This window comes from Ruditapes philippinarum, unplaced genomic scaffold, assembly GCF_026571515.1.
Source record: "Ruditapes philippinarum isolate M1 unplaced genomic scaffold, ASM2657151v2 ctg7774_1_1_1_1, whole genome shotgun sequence".
In the NCBI taxonomy this organism is placed as follows: Eukaryota; Metazoa; Mollusca; class Bivalvia; order Venerida; family Veneridae; genus Ruditapes; species Ruditapes philippinarum.
Window position 1 is genome coordinate 142,934 of NW_026861090.1, and position 18,041 is coordinate 160,974.

The following is an 18,041-nucleotide window of genomic DNA, read 5'->3' on the forward strand; positions in this document are numbered from 1 at the left end:
AACATACATGACAGGGGTGTCGCTGTCCGAGTGGTTACGGTATTTGAATTCAAACCACGTGCCCCTCACTATTGAGTGTTAGGATTCCACCAGAGACTTTGGTATAAAACAATTCGAAATAACTCAAATGTACTTCTACTTCTTTTTCTTGTTATTCCGAGTGTATTTTTTACATGAATGCATAATCATTACCCACCTCCCGATACCGTAAAATATATTTGGTTCTCGCCAATCGATGTCAATAATAATAACTCAGAATTTATGTTACGACAATGGAAAATATTAAATCTTTCATGCAAATATTTAATCATACTGCTTTTCATAACTAACAACACATGGTAAAATTGATGCATCAAAAGATTGTCTGCGAACTGTACACAGGTTTGTCATCAAAGTGCTAAGATAAAGTCTTTATTTTATCACTGAATACTCCTCGCGGTAAATACATTTAACTATGTTAAATGCCTAACGTTGTTTTGTCAGCATTAAGACTTTGCGCGAACAATGCCTAACTTTGCAGTATTTTGAAGCATTCAAAAAAACATTTTGGTTATTACCGAATCGTTTCAAATACCGTTAGAATTAAATTGTGGGGAACGATATTCATTTGGCTTTCACAGGTAACAGTATGATTCTGCTGCGAAAACTTACTTATAAAAATTTATATTCATTGTTGCACAAGCTGAACATAATGTACAAAACATTTAGAAAATTAATTATTATTTTATTTTATGGCATTTTTTCTATTTCTGAATTCAAAATTAATGGAACGAGCAATATTGCTATCTCTTTAAATAATTATGTCATATTTTCCTCTAATTAAAAGGCGAATATAGTACTTTAAGATGATAAAAAAGAAACATGTTAAATGCAACTATCCAAATGATAATTACTTCAAAACTGATAACAAAATGTTCGTCATTTGCATGCTTACGAGCTTGTGTGCATGTAACATAATTCCAGTCTGTTGTAATTAAGTTAATTCACGTTTGTAACATAATCGACACTCATGCTAATATAGCAAACTAACTTTCTGACGCCTAAGACAAACTATGAAATCTTTAACATTTGATAAAAAGTATCGATGTACACGATGCAGCTGCAAACATTTGAAAAAACATTTAATCATTTGTCATACGGGAATCAAATAACCAAATAAAACATAGCTTGATTAAAAAAAGTGCTAGAAAGGAAGCATGAAACCATTCTTAGTTTTGTTTTATGTTTGTTAAACTTTTTTCATTTGTAATACAAGAAAGTTGTAATTGGAATGGCTGAAAACCGAATTTATACAAAGATTATGCAGTTTACCTAGACCTAGCCTTCGGTTGTTGATCGTAACCTTAAAAGTGAACATTTTGTAATGTTTGAAATGTATTTTGTACGATAAACAATGTATGAGGAAAAAAACCGGTGAAATTTCCAACAATAGTATATACAAAAAAGAAAAGAGGAAAATTGGCAAAAAATTGTGTCTTTGTTTCGTGAATATGTACGAAACAAAATAAGAAAATTGTATTGCAGAAATGTCACTGCTAGTTTATATAGACTATGTGCTGATTCATAAGCTCCATGGTTATTTACATCAGCGTTAACAAGTTAACAACAAGTTTACCGTGAACAGAATATAACGAAATTATAAATTATGGTTTCAAACCCTAATTTATAATCATTTAGTTTTCTCCAGTCTGTTATCTGATAACTTCCCCGTTGTTGGAGGGCTTTACACGCTCGCTTAGGAAGCGAGGGGTCTGGAATTCAAATGCCAGTTAAGGCAACTCATGTTGTTGTGTTTTTTGTTGTTGTTGTTGTTTTTTGTTTGTTTTTTTGTTTTTTTTTAATTGTTTAAGCCAAATAAACATTGAATTAAATATCAGTGTTGTAATTAGTCTTTTAGCCAGTTTACTCATTGGTGGTTGGTGGCACTATACAAAAAAAATTGGTTTATAATCTCGCAACCTTCACCTTTCTGACATTCTGAGACGCAAACAAATTCAGCGTCTTCTGTGCTTTGATTTCTTTCCCAGTTGTTCGCTAGGTACTGGATCAAACATATAAATTCGCATTAATTCCGATTATAATCAACTATTTTCATTGTAAACGCATACATTAAACATTACATTTCGCGTATATTTTAGAATATAATTATGCATGCATGTTAATCGAAAGAGTAATTTATGCACTATTGCAACGCTATAATAAGGTTCGCTGCAAAATGTAGATCGTAATTATTACGTTCAAGTTAAAACCTACAATGATAAATGGATTAATTATAATTGGTATGTTTATCATTTCTTTATTAATTATAATCATTTACTTTTGACTGATATAAAGTTTATTATTACAATGTAATTGTTTTTGAATCAAAAAGAAAACACAAATAAACGCAAGTAATTTTAAATATGTTTTTGTTTTCATTTTATTAAGTTTTATCAAAAGGTATAAACCAATTTATACATATTTTGTGTTTAACATATCTTAATTAAATGATTCATTAAAAAAATTACAGTCAAATACCTAAAGTAATACATGTATATAATATCGCAGAATAATATATCATTTTACGGACACTAAATTTAGCAACGTTTACGTAGGCGTAAATTGATAAAATTGACCTGTCAAAAAAAATTAAGTTAATAACTGTACATTTGTGTAACATCATTTGATTGATTCGAATCTTTTGAATGATTGTAAACGACCTTAAACTTTTCAAAAAGATATTAATAAGTAATAGACGAAGTATTCCTCTTTGTTAAATTAACAATAAAATAGAGTTAATCTTCATTTAAAATGAACTGTCTGCATAATCCACATCCTAAATTCACACAGCCTTACTAAAATGTAAATTTTCTATTGCGCCTCAGGCGATAGATAGTATTACGTTATTTATATACATATACTGTTACAATGTATTGTCTATTTTCATGGTGTTTTTTTTCATATCAAGCGAAGCATTTTATAAAAAGGTTAAACTAAAGAAAATGCATGTTTTAGACACGAAGTATTGACAGTTTGACTAAATCAATACCATAAGGATATTTTTGTCTAGTATGACGTAAACTTGCATTTGTTATCAATTTTTATCTTATTACATGTGTTATCTTTTTGACAATAGATTTACTACTATTTTCTTCTGTCTTATTGCATGGGCTATCTTTTTTGACAAAACATTTACTACTATTGTTTTGTATCATTAACAATGTCTTATCACTCTTCTTATCGTTTTTTTTATTTTTCAGATATAAAATTATAGAGTGCCCTCGGAAAATATCAACATGACGTACAGCTCTGTTATAAAAGTCTACTCGTTATCATTGTCAACGAAGTTTGTAAAACTTTGTCTGAAAACGAATTGTCTTAGGCGTTTTTTACTCATTGGATCATTAACAATTGCCGTGTCATATGTTGGTTATTACTTGTTTTCAGATAGTATCATACAAGATATTAAAACAAGTAATTCTTTGTCACAAAATCATAGGCTGCATGTTTATCCGGGAAATATTGATAATGATCCATATATAAAATCCATGAGAGAAAAATTTCCTCTTAAAATGATATCATACTTATCAAAACTTATAAATGCAACTAATCCAAAGTATGCATTAACTATAAATAGTTCATACCTTATAGAGAATCCAAACTTGTGCAAACGTGCCCTTAACTTTTCAGTTCTAGTTATCGTCAATTCAGCAACAGACAACTTTGAAAGAAGACAAGCGATAAGAGCTACTTGGACTAATGATTCCTATTATCACCACTTAGGCAAGATTAAGGTTATGTTCCTGCTCGGTAAACCTCTGAACAGCATTATACAGGAAATGATAAAAAGAGAATCTGAAGCATATGCTGATATTTTACAAGGAGATTTTGTCGATACATACTTCAATCTAACACATAAAGGAGTCATGTCCTTCAAATGGATCCAAGAAAACTGCCGAAATCCAAAGCATATTCTCAAAGTTGATGATGACATTCTTGTAAATATGTTCCTATACTTTGAACATATTCAAAATACTCCGAAGGTTCGGCACGCTAACGTGTACTGTCACTACGGCACCAGTCCTGTTGTTAGAAAACAGTCAATCAAGTGGTATATAAGTGACAATCATTTTAGAGGTGTAAAATATTATCTCAACTTCTGTCGGGGCAAGTTTGTTAGTATGACAAATGACATTATTCCATCGTTATACCTGTCTGCTTCCAAAACACCTTTCTTCAAATTGGATGACGTACTTTTATATGGATATGTCATGCATAACATCCCGAGTTTGAAATACGAAACTCTTGCTTGGAATGAAATGCAGGAAGACAATGGAAATGCTATAAAATGCTTCGAAACATTAAAGGACAAATGCCAATTGGTAATAATGCAAGCGAGTGGAATACATGAAATGTCAGAAACTTGGTCTACAGTGCTAAAGTATTTCAAAAAGTAAAACGAATTTAATTCGTCTTCGATATCATTCATTATAAGAAAACGAAATGTTTAATCAGGTGTTGAGTGTTATACCCAACACAAAACCTTTATCATTTGTAGTTTTTTCTGTCAGGTTTATGTCATTTTTATTTTATGAAAAAAAAAAAACACAACGTTTTTATACGGGCTGGCATTCATTACCTTCTTTACCATAGAAAAATGATTGGTTATTATAAATGATGGTGTAATTCTAAATGTGTTCTATTTATATATGTTTATGAGTGTAAGAGAAATGAGTTAAGATTGACACATTTGAATAGCAATAATTTTGATTATATCAATTATACTACATTTGTAATATGTTGTACAGTTGATAATTATAGAACATATCAAACGCAAAATTATTCGACGAAACTTTTTGTTGTTCATTGAAAATATTAATATGTACCGTGTATGAAACTTGTATTTTCAGTTGTAATTATTCCATTCTTTTAATAATTAAATCGTTCTAAAGACAATATCTTAGCTTTATTTGTATATAACTTTTTAAGAAATACAAGTTTTGTAAGTGTTATATAACTTGAGAATGAAAAGTGTTGAGAATTGATCATGAGTACCGCTAAAGTCGGTGCTAGGGGGCGTGAGGGATGTTGCACGTATTCATTATCCTTACATACAGACTCAATCAACCGAGTCTGCAATTCTCTTGTAATTTTGTTGTGATTAATTTGTGCTGAAATAAGTGAACAAATAACAAAATATCAATAGTTATGTGTCAGACAATAATTTATAAAGAAGATGACAAACACCTCAGGCAATTATGAATAATTTTGACATTGCTAGACAAAATACATCAATTTTGAATAAGTTAATAAATTTGATTTCTACATGTTGTTTCTCTCGCTTGAAAAATGTTTTCGAGTTTCCGGAGATTCATTGCTTATATATAAACAAAGGTAGAATAGAGGTAACAAAATAACAATTTTATTATAAATAAAACCAGAAAAACACAATCATGTTGTTAAATTCGATATTTAATTGTGATATTAATATTTGACGCATATAACCTTTGTCAAGTTTGTCTTTAAAAATTACATTACATGTACTACATCACAACGTTATCTTAATTGATAACAATGCTAACTTTAATGGGCAGTTTCTACATTTACAATACGTAGTTAGACAATTAATGACAATTTATTGCCTTCTTATGACAGTGTCTGATCACAAATACAGTCAATGTAGTCACTAAGTGGAATACTTAATTATTTTAAAGTTATCTTCCAGCAGTGCCTGAAAATTTCGATGGTATGTGTTGGAATGATATTTAGTCATTTGACAGAACCTAATGTCGTTCAACATTTATACGAGTTAAATCTATAAATTTCAAATTTAGTATTATAGTCCGATTTTGTAAAGATTGTTAAAAATCTTTGTATACGAATCATTGTAACAATAACTATATTTATTTTATAAATTAATTATACTAACTTACCGTCTGCCATCAATGTTAGTTTACAATGAATATGCGACTAACAAATAAAATTTAGTTTTAATGCGGGAATTTTTATCGATGATCATTATTCTGAAAAAGTATATAGGTTTTATGTTCAACTCACAGTTATATCATTTTTTTTTAGTCATTTTAAAGTTATGACACATTATTTCATTTTAGAGTAAAAATGATCAGTTGGCAGCTTTATTTCGCAAAATATGCAGTGCATGCACTTATTAACACTAACATCTTTGTTTTATAAATGTCTGCACGTTCTGACTTAAAATAACTCATCAAACATATGTAGATATTTTACAACATACATACGAATAGCTTGTCTTACACCAGTTTAACTACAACAATGCAATTCAATGTCAATCAAAGAACATACATTAAACTTAATTACTTTTCTTAACGTTCAATTTTGTAACAATCGGTTTTATTTCAAAGCGCTTTAACTAAAACACATCAACGTTTACTTCATTGAACTGAACATGATATTTTATATTGATTTATGCTAAACATTTAGTCTGAGAAACCATAAAAATCTACATTGCTAAAAAGTATCACATTGAACAGCTTACATTGTCATTAAAGGGCAATAACATGTTTTTTCATTTTAAGTTGAACTGTACAGTACGATTTATCCGTAGTTTGATAAAAGGGGATTCTATTAATTTAAAACAGGTTAATGTAATTTTCTCCCTCATTACACAATATAAATGTATATGATTAATAATTCATAACTTCATGCCAATAGGTAAAATATATTTATATTAAGATATTTTGAACAATACAAGCCATGTATAGTATAAATAAAATATCTAGCAAGCAAATGTTATTTTAGATTAAGGCTTTAAACATATGAACGAGAAACATTTAAAAGTTAAGTTAGTGTACCATTATTGTCTTTATTATGTTTAGTTCAAAAAGGCATTGGGTTGATGGAACTGTCATACATATTTGATACTGTAAAGTGAAATATAACCATATCATAATGCTTTCAATGTACGTATCCTCAAGCATTTTTATATGAAACTAAATAAGTGATTTGATATTGGTCCTGTTATTTCTCCGAGGGCAGTCGTATTGTCCCAAAACCGAAGGCCGAGGTCCAATACGACTGACCCTCGGACAAATAACATGGCCAATATCAAATCACTTATTTATTGACAATTTAACTACATGTACTAATTATCATTCATATTTGATCCTCGGATATTTCTTCTTATTTTAATTCTAACATATTTTAATTATAACAAAGAACAACTGTAAAAATAACTACATTTTATCAGTTTGTTTGGAAAACCTACATTTTGTAACTTATATTGTACTTGTATAACAAAATGTCAGACTCTCTGGTAAATGTGTGTTTGTGTTTTCATGAAATCTACACGTTGTTAATTTATAACACAATCGGTTAAACACAATTAAATCATGACGTGAATGTTAAGACGCTGAGGATAGTTTGTTTCATTTAATGCAACCTGTCGGTGTCTACACATAGACCGAGGTAAAACAAATGGCTGCCATTTCCCAGATTCTTGCAGAAATCTATATCATTTTTTGGCCCTGCGTTATTAGCCAGTCAAATTACTTCAAATGCGGGCTTTATATCTATATCACTTTTCGGCCCGGGGCCGAAAAAGTGATATAGGTATTGGCACTGTATGTTTTAATAAGGCAGGCCATCGTGTTATTGAACTTGACAGGTGCTTTTTATAGGACTAATAACGTAAAGCTATTTAATAAATTATATATTAATAGGTTTGTGAGGGGAACAGTGTATGACTGTATATATGACTGTATAAGTGATTTACACAACCTCGTTAAACACTATATTAGGATATATCTGAAGACAAGTTCTTCATTAAAATACATAACTGTATGTGTATGACAATATATGAAAAGATTAAATTAATATAATTATAATACTTACAAATTAGTAATATATGTAATGTATGTGTAAATATGTTTCTATCTAGCATATAATGTAATAACTATTTCATATCTTAATTTATACACACGTACACATGTATAAGATGATCTACTTTCTTGACAAGTTGTCACAAGTGTTATGCAAATAGCAAGTAACATGATCTTGTCACAAAACCATGCCCTCGTTGGATTTAAATAAATCACAAACCCAAGGCACAATCCGCTAGGCTACTTTATGACTTTAGTATTGAAGTTTTTATAATGTAGGAGAAATTGAAAACAGAACCCTATTCTTCAAAATTTCAAATCAGATCACCATTCCACTTAAAATAAGCGATTATAACAACATCCGCAGAGTATTCATACACAGAGATAAAATGTATTTTATTGGCGTAAAAAGTAAACTTTTTTGTGCGAATCACCCTTTTACTTAAAGATTTTACCCCATACTGTCGTAAACTTTTATAATATTGGTAACGTGCGTTTCAGTTTTCTGACAATAATGTTGTTACATAAAAATGCAGTAAGTACTTAATATTATAAACATCATTGTTTTGTGGAATGTTATAGTTAATATGTACATTTGAGTGAAAAGATAAAAAAATGATCAATATAATCATAACTTTGCCATTTTAAACGACCACTTATTGTACTAATCCCAACCAATGTAGATGAAAAAAATAATAACTTATAAAATTCACATCTTACCGGCGGAACAATACAAGATCTATTTAAGCTTTGCTGTTTCAAAAGTCTTCTTGTCAAATAAACTTTTTTACATGCAGTTGTATGTTTACAGGGCGGGCAAGGGACTGTTTGTTTCTGATATTATTTGTGGTATGAAGACATCATTTTGCTAAGTTTGATTTCTTATTTTCAGATCAAGGGTTGATCAGTCCCTATTTATGTTTTATAAGCTACTGCAGTTACGCGCTCATATATTGATTCGAGATAAATGTGTGTTCATTCACAGCGATTTTCACGAAATTAAAACCATCCCTCGTATAAGTTGAGATAAAATATTGTTACATGGAAGTATCAAATGAAAATGTTTTGGTTTTTTTTTTTTTTTGGGTAATATAAACATGTTTACCCGGTTGATATGATTTCTTGTTAAAGACAACAAAACCCGTCTCAGCCTGCAACTTTTATTGTAAACAGACAATTATGGTAAAATAAACAAAAATGGTTAAAATACGGAAGAAAAAAAATGAACATATACATGACATATTTCTACAAACAAACCAAACCATCAGGTCAATGGAATGATTTTTAATTCCTTGTCTACAATAGTTCTAAAATATAACTTTTACTACTTAATCTATAGGTCGTAGTGCAGGCCCAGACGGTATTATAAACGAATTCTTAGTCTATGGAAAGGATATCTTAGCTTTACATATTTTGAAATTATTTAATAAAATTCTTGATAAAGGTTATTTTCCAACCTCATGGAGTGAAGGATATATCATCCCTATACATAAAAAGGGTAGTCTAGATAATGCCTCAAATTTTAGAGGAATTACTCTTTTAAGTGTCGTTGGAAAATTATTTACAAGTATTATTAACAAACGACTTACTTTATGGGCTGAAAATTACTATATATATGTTGAAGCTCAAGCAGGTTTTAGAGCGAAAATGGGGACTGTTGATAATATTTTTGTTCTTAACAGTCTTATTAATCATGTTCTTAATCAAAATAAGAAATTATTTTGTGTCTTTGTTGATTTTTCGAAAGCGTTTGACTACTTAGTAAGACCGAATATATGGTATAAATTATTCAAATTGGGTGTAAGGGGTAAGTTATTTAATATTATTCAATCAATGTATGCACACGTACGTTCAAGAGTAAAATTATATGGTGAGACAGGTTCTATTTTTGATAGTTATCTGGGAGTAAGACAAGGTGAATCTTTGAGTCCTTTTCTGTTTGCCATGTATTTAAACGATTTAGAAGAAGAATTGTTCATTAAGGGTGCAGAGGGTGTAGATATAGGATCATTGAAACTATTTTTATTGATGTATGCTGATGATATTGTTCTTTTAGCAAACTCTGCTGAAGAACTATAGACTAGTCTTAATATTTTACATGAATATTGTTCCAGATGGAAATTAAGCTTAAATAAAGATAAAACAAAAGTGATAATATTTCGAAAAGGGGGGCGTTTACCAAATAACTTGGCTTTTTATTATGATGGAAATACTTTAGAAATCGTTAATAAATATACGTACCTAGGAATTGTTTTTACGTCAGGTGGCTCCTTTAAGGAAGCCTGTAACACGTTATCAGGACAAGCATTAAAGGCAATTTTTAAGTTAAAAAGTTATATGTCTAGGTTTGTTAATTTGTCTTCAGATCATGTCTTAGACCTGTTTGATAAACTAATTAAGCCAGTCCTATTTTATGGTGCTGAGGTGTGGGTTTTTTTTACAAGCAAACCAAATTGAAAGGGTGCATACAATGTTTTGCAAACGAACATTAGGTGTAAAAGTAAGCACACAAAATGATTTTATATACGGCGATCTTGGAAGAACGGATCTATATAGTCTTAGAATTGTGTACATTATAAAATATTGGTTGAAAGTAACAAGCAGCCCTGAAAATAAATATATAAATTATATATATAAAATGATGTTAAATGACATTGAAAATCAACCTCAAAAATCAAATTGGGCTTCATGTGTTAAGAATATTTTATCCAGACTAGGTTTTTATCATGTTTGGCTAGCGCAAGGAGTAGGAGATATTAACATATTTGTACAAATTATTAAGCAAAGAATAAAGGATGTCTTTGTACAAGGATGGCAAAGTAGGATTGATATCTCAACAAGAGCTACTTTTTATAAATCTATATGTAGTTTTGGTTTTCAACCATACCTTAAAATACTTAATGTTAATAAATATAGAAATGCATTATGTAGATTGAGAGTATCCTCACATCGATTAAATATAGAATGTGGCCGATGGAATAGAACTGTAAGAGAAAATAGACTATGCATATCATGTAATAAAATAGAAGACGAATTTCATTTCCTCTTTTAGTGTAAAATGTATGACACAATTAGAGATAAATATATAAATAGATACTACAGAGTTCGACCAAGCATGTTTAAAACCATAGATTTGTTTTCATCAGAAAATGTTAAAGTAATAAGAAATTTATCTGTATATGTATACAAAGCATTTGAGATAAGAAGATGTAGATATAATATTTAGATAGTATAGTGTTACATTCTTGAAAATTTTATACAATATAGGGTTAACGCACGTTTTTCGTGTTATGTTTTCGGTTGGTGCCCGAGTCCGGTAGTAATGGATCATTTCACACGTTTTGCACAAGCTTATCCAACAAGAAACAAATCTGGGAAGACAGCTGCAGAAAAGATGTTCAATGAGTATTTTATGAGGTTTGGGTTTCCACATCGTTTACATCATGATCAGGGCAGAGAATTCGAAAATCAGTTGTTCTTTCACCTGGAGAAATTTTGCGAAAAATAAAGCATTCTCGCACAACTCCTTACCACCCTGAAGGAAATGGCCATGTGGAACGCTTCAATCGAACCTTACTGGCTATGTTAAAAACCTTAGACAGAGACCAAAGATCTGATTGGAAGAATCACCTAAATAAGGTTGTCCATGCTTATAATTGCACCAAGCATGATACCACTGGCTTTGCTCCCTTCTACTTATTATTTGGTAGATCACCACGATTACCAGTTGACCTAGTTTTTGGATTGGGTGAAACAGATGATCAGCTTTCTCACAGAGGTTATGTTGCAAAATGGAAGGAAGGTTTACAAGAAGCTTTCGAGATTGCAAGGAAAAATGTGGAAAAAGCAAATGAAGGAGCAAAGAGAAACTATGATAAGGGAAAACAGTGTTCAGTGTTGCAACCTGGTTACAGAGTTTTAGTAAGAAATTTGAACGAGAAAGGTGGACCAGGTAAGTTGAGATCCTATTGGGAGGATACTATTCATGTAGTTGAGAAACGTATGGCTGACGAGTCGCCTGTTTATAAAATTAAACCTGAAGTTGGGAAGGGGCGCACTTCATAGAAATTTACTACTTCCATGTGATTTTGTTGCAAACAACGAGATACTACAACAAAATGTGAGTAAATTAAATCCAAAGGCTAAAGATTTTGTTCCTAGACCTTACCGCAAGTCAGACAATGATGTCGATAATGTACCAATAGAGAAGACAATTTTAGTGAGGTAAGTTCTGAAGATTTTTACTTTGTTGAGGATCAAGAATGTGTAGAAACTAGTGATTCGGATTCTGAAATTGAAGCAGATAGTAATGGAACACCTGTAACCTCAGATGACGAGATTGAGGTAAGTTTACCGCAAGTTGGCCTAAGACGATCAGTAAGGCAGCAAGTGGCACCTAGGTTATTAACATATGATAAATTGGGACAGCCATCTTACCAAAAAGTGGTTAATTCACTGTGTTGGTTGTCACCATTCGGAAATTTTTTCTAAGCAATTTGTTAAGAATATACAGTCACTTAAAGACATTTATTGATTATAGAAATAAGGCATGATGCTCAGGAACAAAGGGTTCGTCATTAAAGAGAACAGGTTGGCAATGGGTCAAAACTTCTACATGTATAACCAAAAGGGTATGACTTGAACAGACTGGCCATCTGTTCATTTCATGGGGTTTTTGGCGTGGTCAAATTGTTAAGTGTAATGGCGTTGGGTTTCCTGGGGAAGCGCTTAAGATAAGAATCAATAAAGAATGAAGTGTCTTTGTATAAATACTTGTGATCTTAGAGGTTGAAAAGAATGTTAGTCAATAGTGTCTCATTTAAGATCTGGAGAAATATTTTAAAGCTTATGTTTAAAATAAGTAAATTTTGTGGTATTTTTTAATTTTTTTGTTTACTTGGTTTCTAGTCTTCATTTTATGATAGTTATATATTTTGTAAATTGTTTGTGTTTACTTGTTAGTGATAATGGTTCTTTTGAAAGCAAATGTCGGGACGACATTTGGTTTACGGGGGGAGTGTGTGAGGTTGATGAAGGCACCCCTATAAAAAATGTTGAGCATTCTTTGCGTTAGTTATTCTTTGCGGTAATTTGGCGCAGTCTCCGCCATGTTTTAATTAGAAAGAATAAAGGATTTGTATCTCGCCAGTCAGTTAAATTGGTGTACAAGTACAAAAAGAATCTGAAGTTATCATCCGATCCTGTAATTAAAGGGGTATACATCACAGATGACATCACACCGTTTAGACTACGTTTGAAGTCCGTCGTTGCTAAAATACCCGGAGTTGAGAAGACGTGTGATGGAAATATTCACTGTCGCTTTAAAGACAATAACTTTGTTTTAACATCTCCTGATGATATCTTTAATAAGCTAAAGGTAAATGTATCCGAAGATATGCTCCGAGAACTCGACCTGGAGAACTATCTATAGGATGTCGTGGGGAATGGGTCAAATTTCGACCAGAATAGTGTAGAGGAAGCGAACTTTAATGACGATTCACAGAACTGTACCTCAAGTGTTCTTCACGAATGTATTTCTGATAGTATTTCTCCTCACAATGTATTATTTGATCATGCTTATCATTTTTCTAGTGAAAATTCAGTACTAAAACTAGTTTATGTAAATGTATGTGGTATTACTTCAAAGTTGCGTAATCGAGACTTTATTTCTTTTATTCATGAGTATGATATTGTTCACTTTGCTGAAACAAAATTAGATTGTTTTGATGACCCTATTGTTGATGGGTATGCTTTTATGGGAAAGACCCGAGATATTTATACAAATAGATCTGGTGGTGTTGGTATCTTTGTTAAAAATTCTCTTGTGAATAATTTACAAATCTTGGATTTAAGTAATGAAAAATTGTTTTTGGTACAAACTAAAGATTCTAATAATATATTTGCTGTAATATACTTACCTCCCGAGGGTTCTAGATATAGCTCTTTAGAATTATTTGATAAATTAGAAAGTGATATTTTAGATTTAAATGTACAATTTGATAATCCCCCTTTTACTTTATTTGGGGACTTTAATGCTAAGACTAGCAAATTGTCTGATTATGTTATATTTGATAAATATGTTGCTGAACAGAACTTTGATAATAATATAGATCAGTGTATGTCTATAGGTAATTTAAGTGATTTTGGTATTCCATTGGAACGTTTTTCTGAAGATTGTAACAATGTCAATAATTATGACTATTTGCTATTATCACCATGTAATTTTCCAAATATTAAATTCTTTGAGGTCTCTGACTTTGATCCTATATTTTCAGATGTTCACAATTGTATAATTGTAGATTTTAGTGTTTGTCAAGTTTTGCTTGAAAACAAAATTATTATGAATGATGTTGTTGTTGATAACAATGATAATTGCTATATACGTCCTGTATGGGATAACTCTGTTAGACAACAATTTGTAGACAGTTTAGATCCTGTTAGTATATTAGAGCTTAACAATGAGCTTGTTGATATATATAGTGTTAAAAACTATAGTGATGCTTGTATTAATAATGTAACTGAAAAAGTCTCACAAATATTATATAAAGCTGCCGATAAATGCAATTTATTATTGGAAGTTAAGAATAAGCAATCAAAGAGTGTTAATAATAAAAATCATGGTAAGAAGAAATGGTTTAATGATGAATGTTCAAGGGCAAGAAAAAATTATCTGTCAAACAAGAAGTATCATAGACGGGTTCGAACCCAAAATAGTTTTGTTACTATGGTAGCAAGTAGTAAATCCTACAAAAAGACTCTTAATAAGAAGTTTAGAGATTATAAAAATGATATCAATAAAAAATTGTGTAATCTAAGGTCCTCTGATCCCAAGGGCCTATTGGAGTCTATTTGAATAAATATAGCAATGATGGCAAAGATGCTGTTTCTAAGATATCTAAGGAAACTTTCTATGAGCATTTTATGAAATTAAACGAGGCAAACATTGTTGAAGATGACAATTTGCATACCAGTATAGATTTTGACAATTTAAACTGTTAATAATACTGCATTGAATGCACCCTTTACTGTGAGTGAAATTAAAAAGATTATTGTGAAACTAAAAAATAATAAAAGCCCTCGTCTTTTGATAGTGTTCTTAATGAGTATTTAAAGTATGCTAAAGACGAATCTTTTCTACTTTTTGCTGTGTCATTTGTTTAATGTTATTCTTGATGCTGGTATATTTCCAGATATTTGGAGTCAGGGTATTATCTTTCCTATATATAAAAATAAAGGGATATATGTGATCCCAATAAACTATAGAGGTATTACTATACTTAGTTGCTTAGGAAAGCTATTTACTAATATTTTAAATGAGCGACTCAATGCTTACTTAGAAAGCCACGATCTACTTAATGAGGAACAAGCAGGCTTTCGTAAACAATATGGAACTATTGATCATGTATTTTCTTTGAAACTATTGATTGATTATTACTTGAATTCTAAGAAAAAAACTGTATTGTGCTTTTGTTGACTATAAAAAAGCGTTTGATTCTATAAATAGAACACATCTATGGCACAAACTATTGTCGCATAATATTGACGGTAAATGTTTAAAGATTATCTATAATATGTATGATAAAGCAAAGTCATGTGTTAAAGTTAATAATGAATTGTCAGATTTTTTTAGTAGTAACACTGGTGTACGCCAAGGAGAAAATTTGTCTCCAATTTTGTTTTCTTTATACTTAAATGACTTAACCCAGTTTCTGTCTTCCAGTATGCAAGGGTTGTCTACTATATCTAGTGCAACTGTTAATTGTCTTAGTGATGATACTGTTGATGTTTACCTAAAATTATACCTGCTATTATATGCTGATGATACCATTTTATTAGCTGAAAACAAATTAGATCTACAGAATGGTCTTAATGCCATATATGATTATTGTAAATTATGGGATCTGAATGTGAATGAGGATAAGACGAAAATAGTGGTTTTTAGTTCACGTAAGCCTAGAAACTCGAACCTTAACTTTACGTACAAATGGTAAACAGTTAGAAAATGTAGAAAGTTTTCGCATACTTAGGTGTATTATTTAATTTCAATGGCAAATTTGGTAAAAGCCAAGAAAAAAACTTGTTGACCAGGCTAGACGAGCTATGTTTTCTGTTATTAAAAAAAGCGAGAAAACTGTTTTTACCCATATCTGTTCAATTGCATTTATGTACTATTTTATTATATGGTTGTGAGGTTTTGGGGTATAGAGAATGTACAAATTATTTGCAGCAACTACAGTTACGCTTCTGTAACTCATACTTAATTTAAAAAGGTCTACGCCCAATTGTATGATATATGGGGGAAACAGGACTTTGTCCCCTAGTACTGCAGGTTAAAACAAGAATATTGTGTTATTGGAGTAAGTTGATAACCTCAAAAAATTGATAAAATATGTAAAAATATTGTATAATACAGTTCTTTCTTTACATGTTAATAATGTCATGACTTTCCTTAGGCATCTCATTTGTTAAAAATACTCTTGATGAGCTTGGCTTATCAAACTATTTTTGTGAATCAATATGTTGGTAACTTGAATAGTTTTTAAAACTATTGTGAAACAGAGATTGAAAGACCAGTTCTTACAGAACTGGAAATGAACCGTAAATGAATCTTTTCTAAATGTTTTAATTTATCGTGTGTATAAGAAAGATTTTTGTTTTTGAGAAATACTTTGATATTTACTTTCAATCTTTTAGAATACTTTGTAAATTCAGAACTATGAACCACCTTTTTACCTATAGAGAAAGGTAGACATTTACATATTGAAAGAAAAATCAAAGAATATGTCATTTTATGTCCCAAAACAATCTCTTTGGGGATGAATTCCATTACTTATTTTGAATGTCACTTTTTTAACTCTTTCGTAAAAAGTTTTTTTGATTCGAAATTCTCAAATCATCCTAATATTTATAAATTAGAATCTTTAATGAATAGCTTTGACCATTCAATTTTATTAAAACTTGCATTATTCTGCAAAAATTATTTTCAAAATTTTAAAATAACTCATTCTCCCGTAAGTCATTAATTTTTCAACTTTATGAATGTATTTACATAGAAACAATTTAGATAACTTCTGTATAAGACAAATCATGTCCAAAATTAGAGTCTAGTCATATGTAATATGTTAGTCAAATTGATTTCCTTATTATATAATTTTATGTTTACATGTTTTGTTAATTACATTTGAATAACTGTTCATTATATTGTTGATATATCATAACCTTATGCATATTATATGCCTTGGTTTTGAATAAATCTTGAATCTTGAATCTTGGCAATGAATTAAGAACATATTCTTTTCTTTTTAGGTAAGTATTTACAAGTTAGAGAAAGAAAAAGACTTTCCTCGATAGGTTTATTCATTGTATTTTTCGTTTATCGTAACTGTTATCAATGACATTGTATTGTTTTGTTTGCAAACATGTTTAAAGTGTAGAGTCATATGTTTTCGCGAATAAACGTTTTACATACGTATTTTGAGATTCATCTTTATATCATCATATTTTACTGTTTATTGTTAATACGCATTTTACATGATAATTATGAACTTTTTATAAGTAGAATACAGTTTAATAATTGTTAAGACAATTATTTAGAAAAGCATGTATTATGCCATATTTGGAAAGAGCGATTAAACGACATAAAGTCGAACATATAATATATTGTTTTGAACATTACTAAATAAACGACTAGAGGTGGAACATATAATATATTGGTTTGAACATTACTAAATAAACGACATAAAGTCGAACATATAAAATATTGTTTTGAACGTTGTTTATATGCTATTTGTCTAACCGAACATTTAAAAATTCATTTATTATCTTTCATCTTTGTTAAGTATATACAGTTATAAGTGCCAAATAAATTGATTGTCAGTATTATCATTTGTGCCAATGATTTAGATTGTTATTGTTTTATGCATAATACTTAATTCTTAAGTTAAGTATCTATAGTAGCAGTTTAGTAATCATCAGTTTAATATGTTTTTATTTCAATCAGATATATGAATAATTAAGGTTGTGTCGTTAATCAGATTATTATTATTCATTCCAAACATTTTACATTGCAGTATTATCATAATAATGATTTATATTTTAATACTCTTTGCATGTACCCCTAGACATGAGTAAAGTTAAAACATTGTTATTTTTAGTTGTGAACAATTAGTTAAATGTTATTATGCCACATGTTGTTATGCAACG

At 30.1% G+C, this 18,041-nt stretch overlaps 1 protein-coding gene across 1 annotated transcript; it reads left to right on the forward strand.

Annotated features, from left to right (window-relative positions):
- The first annotated feature begins 2,239 nt into the window (after positions 1-2,239).
- LOC132714494 (beta-1,3-galactosyltransferase 1-like) lies at positions 2,240-4,837 on the forward strand. The gene has a single exon (XM_060697386.1). The coding sequence runs from the start codon at positions 3,276-3,278 to the stop codon at positions 4,434-4,436; it is 1,161 nt and encodes a 386-aa protein (XP_060553369.1). The 5' UTR covers positions 2,240-3,275; the 3' UTR covers positions 4,437-4,837.
- Positions 4,838-18,041: the final 13,204 nt, after the last annotated feature.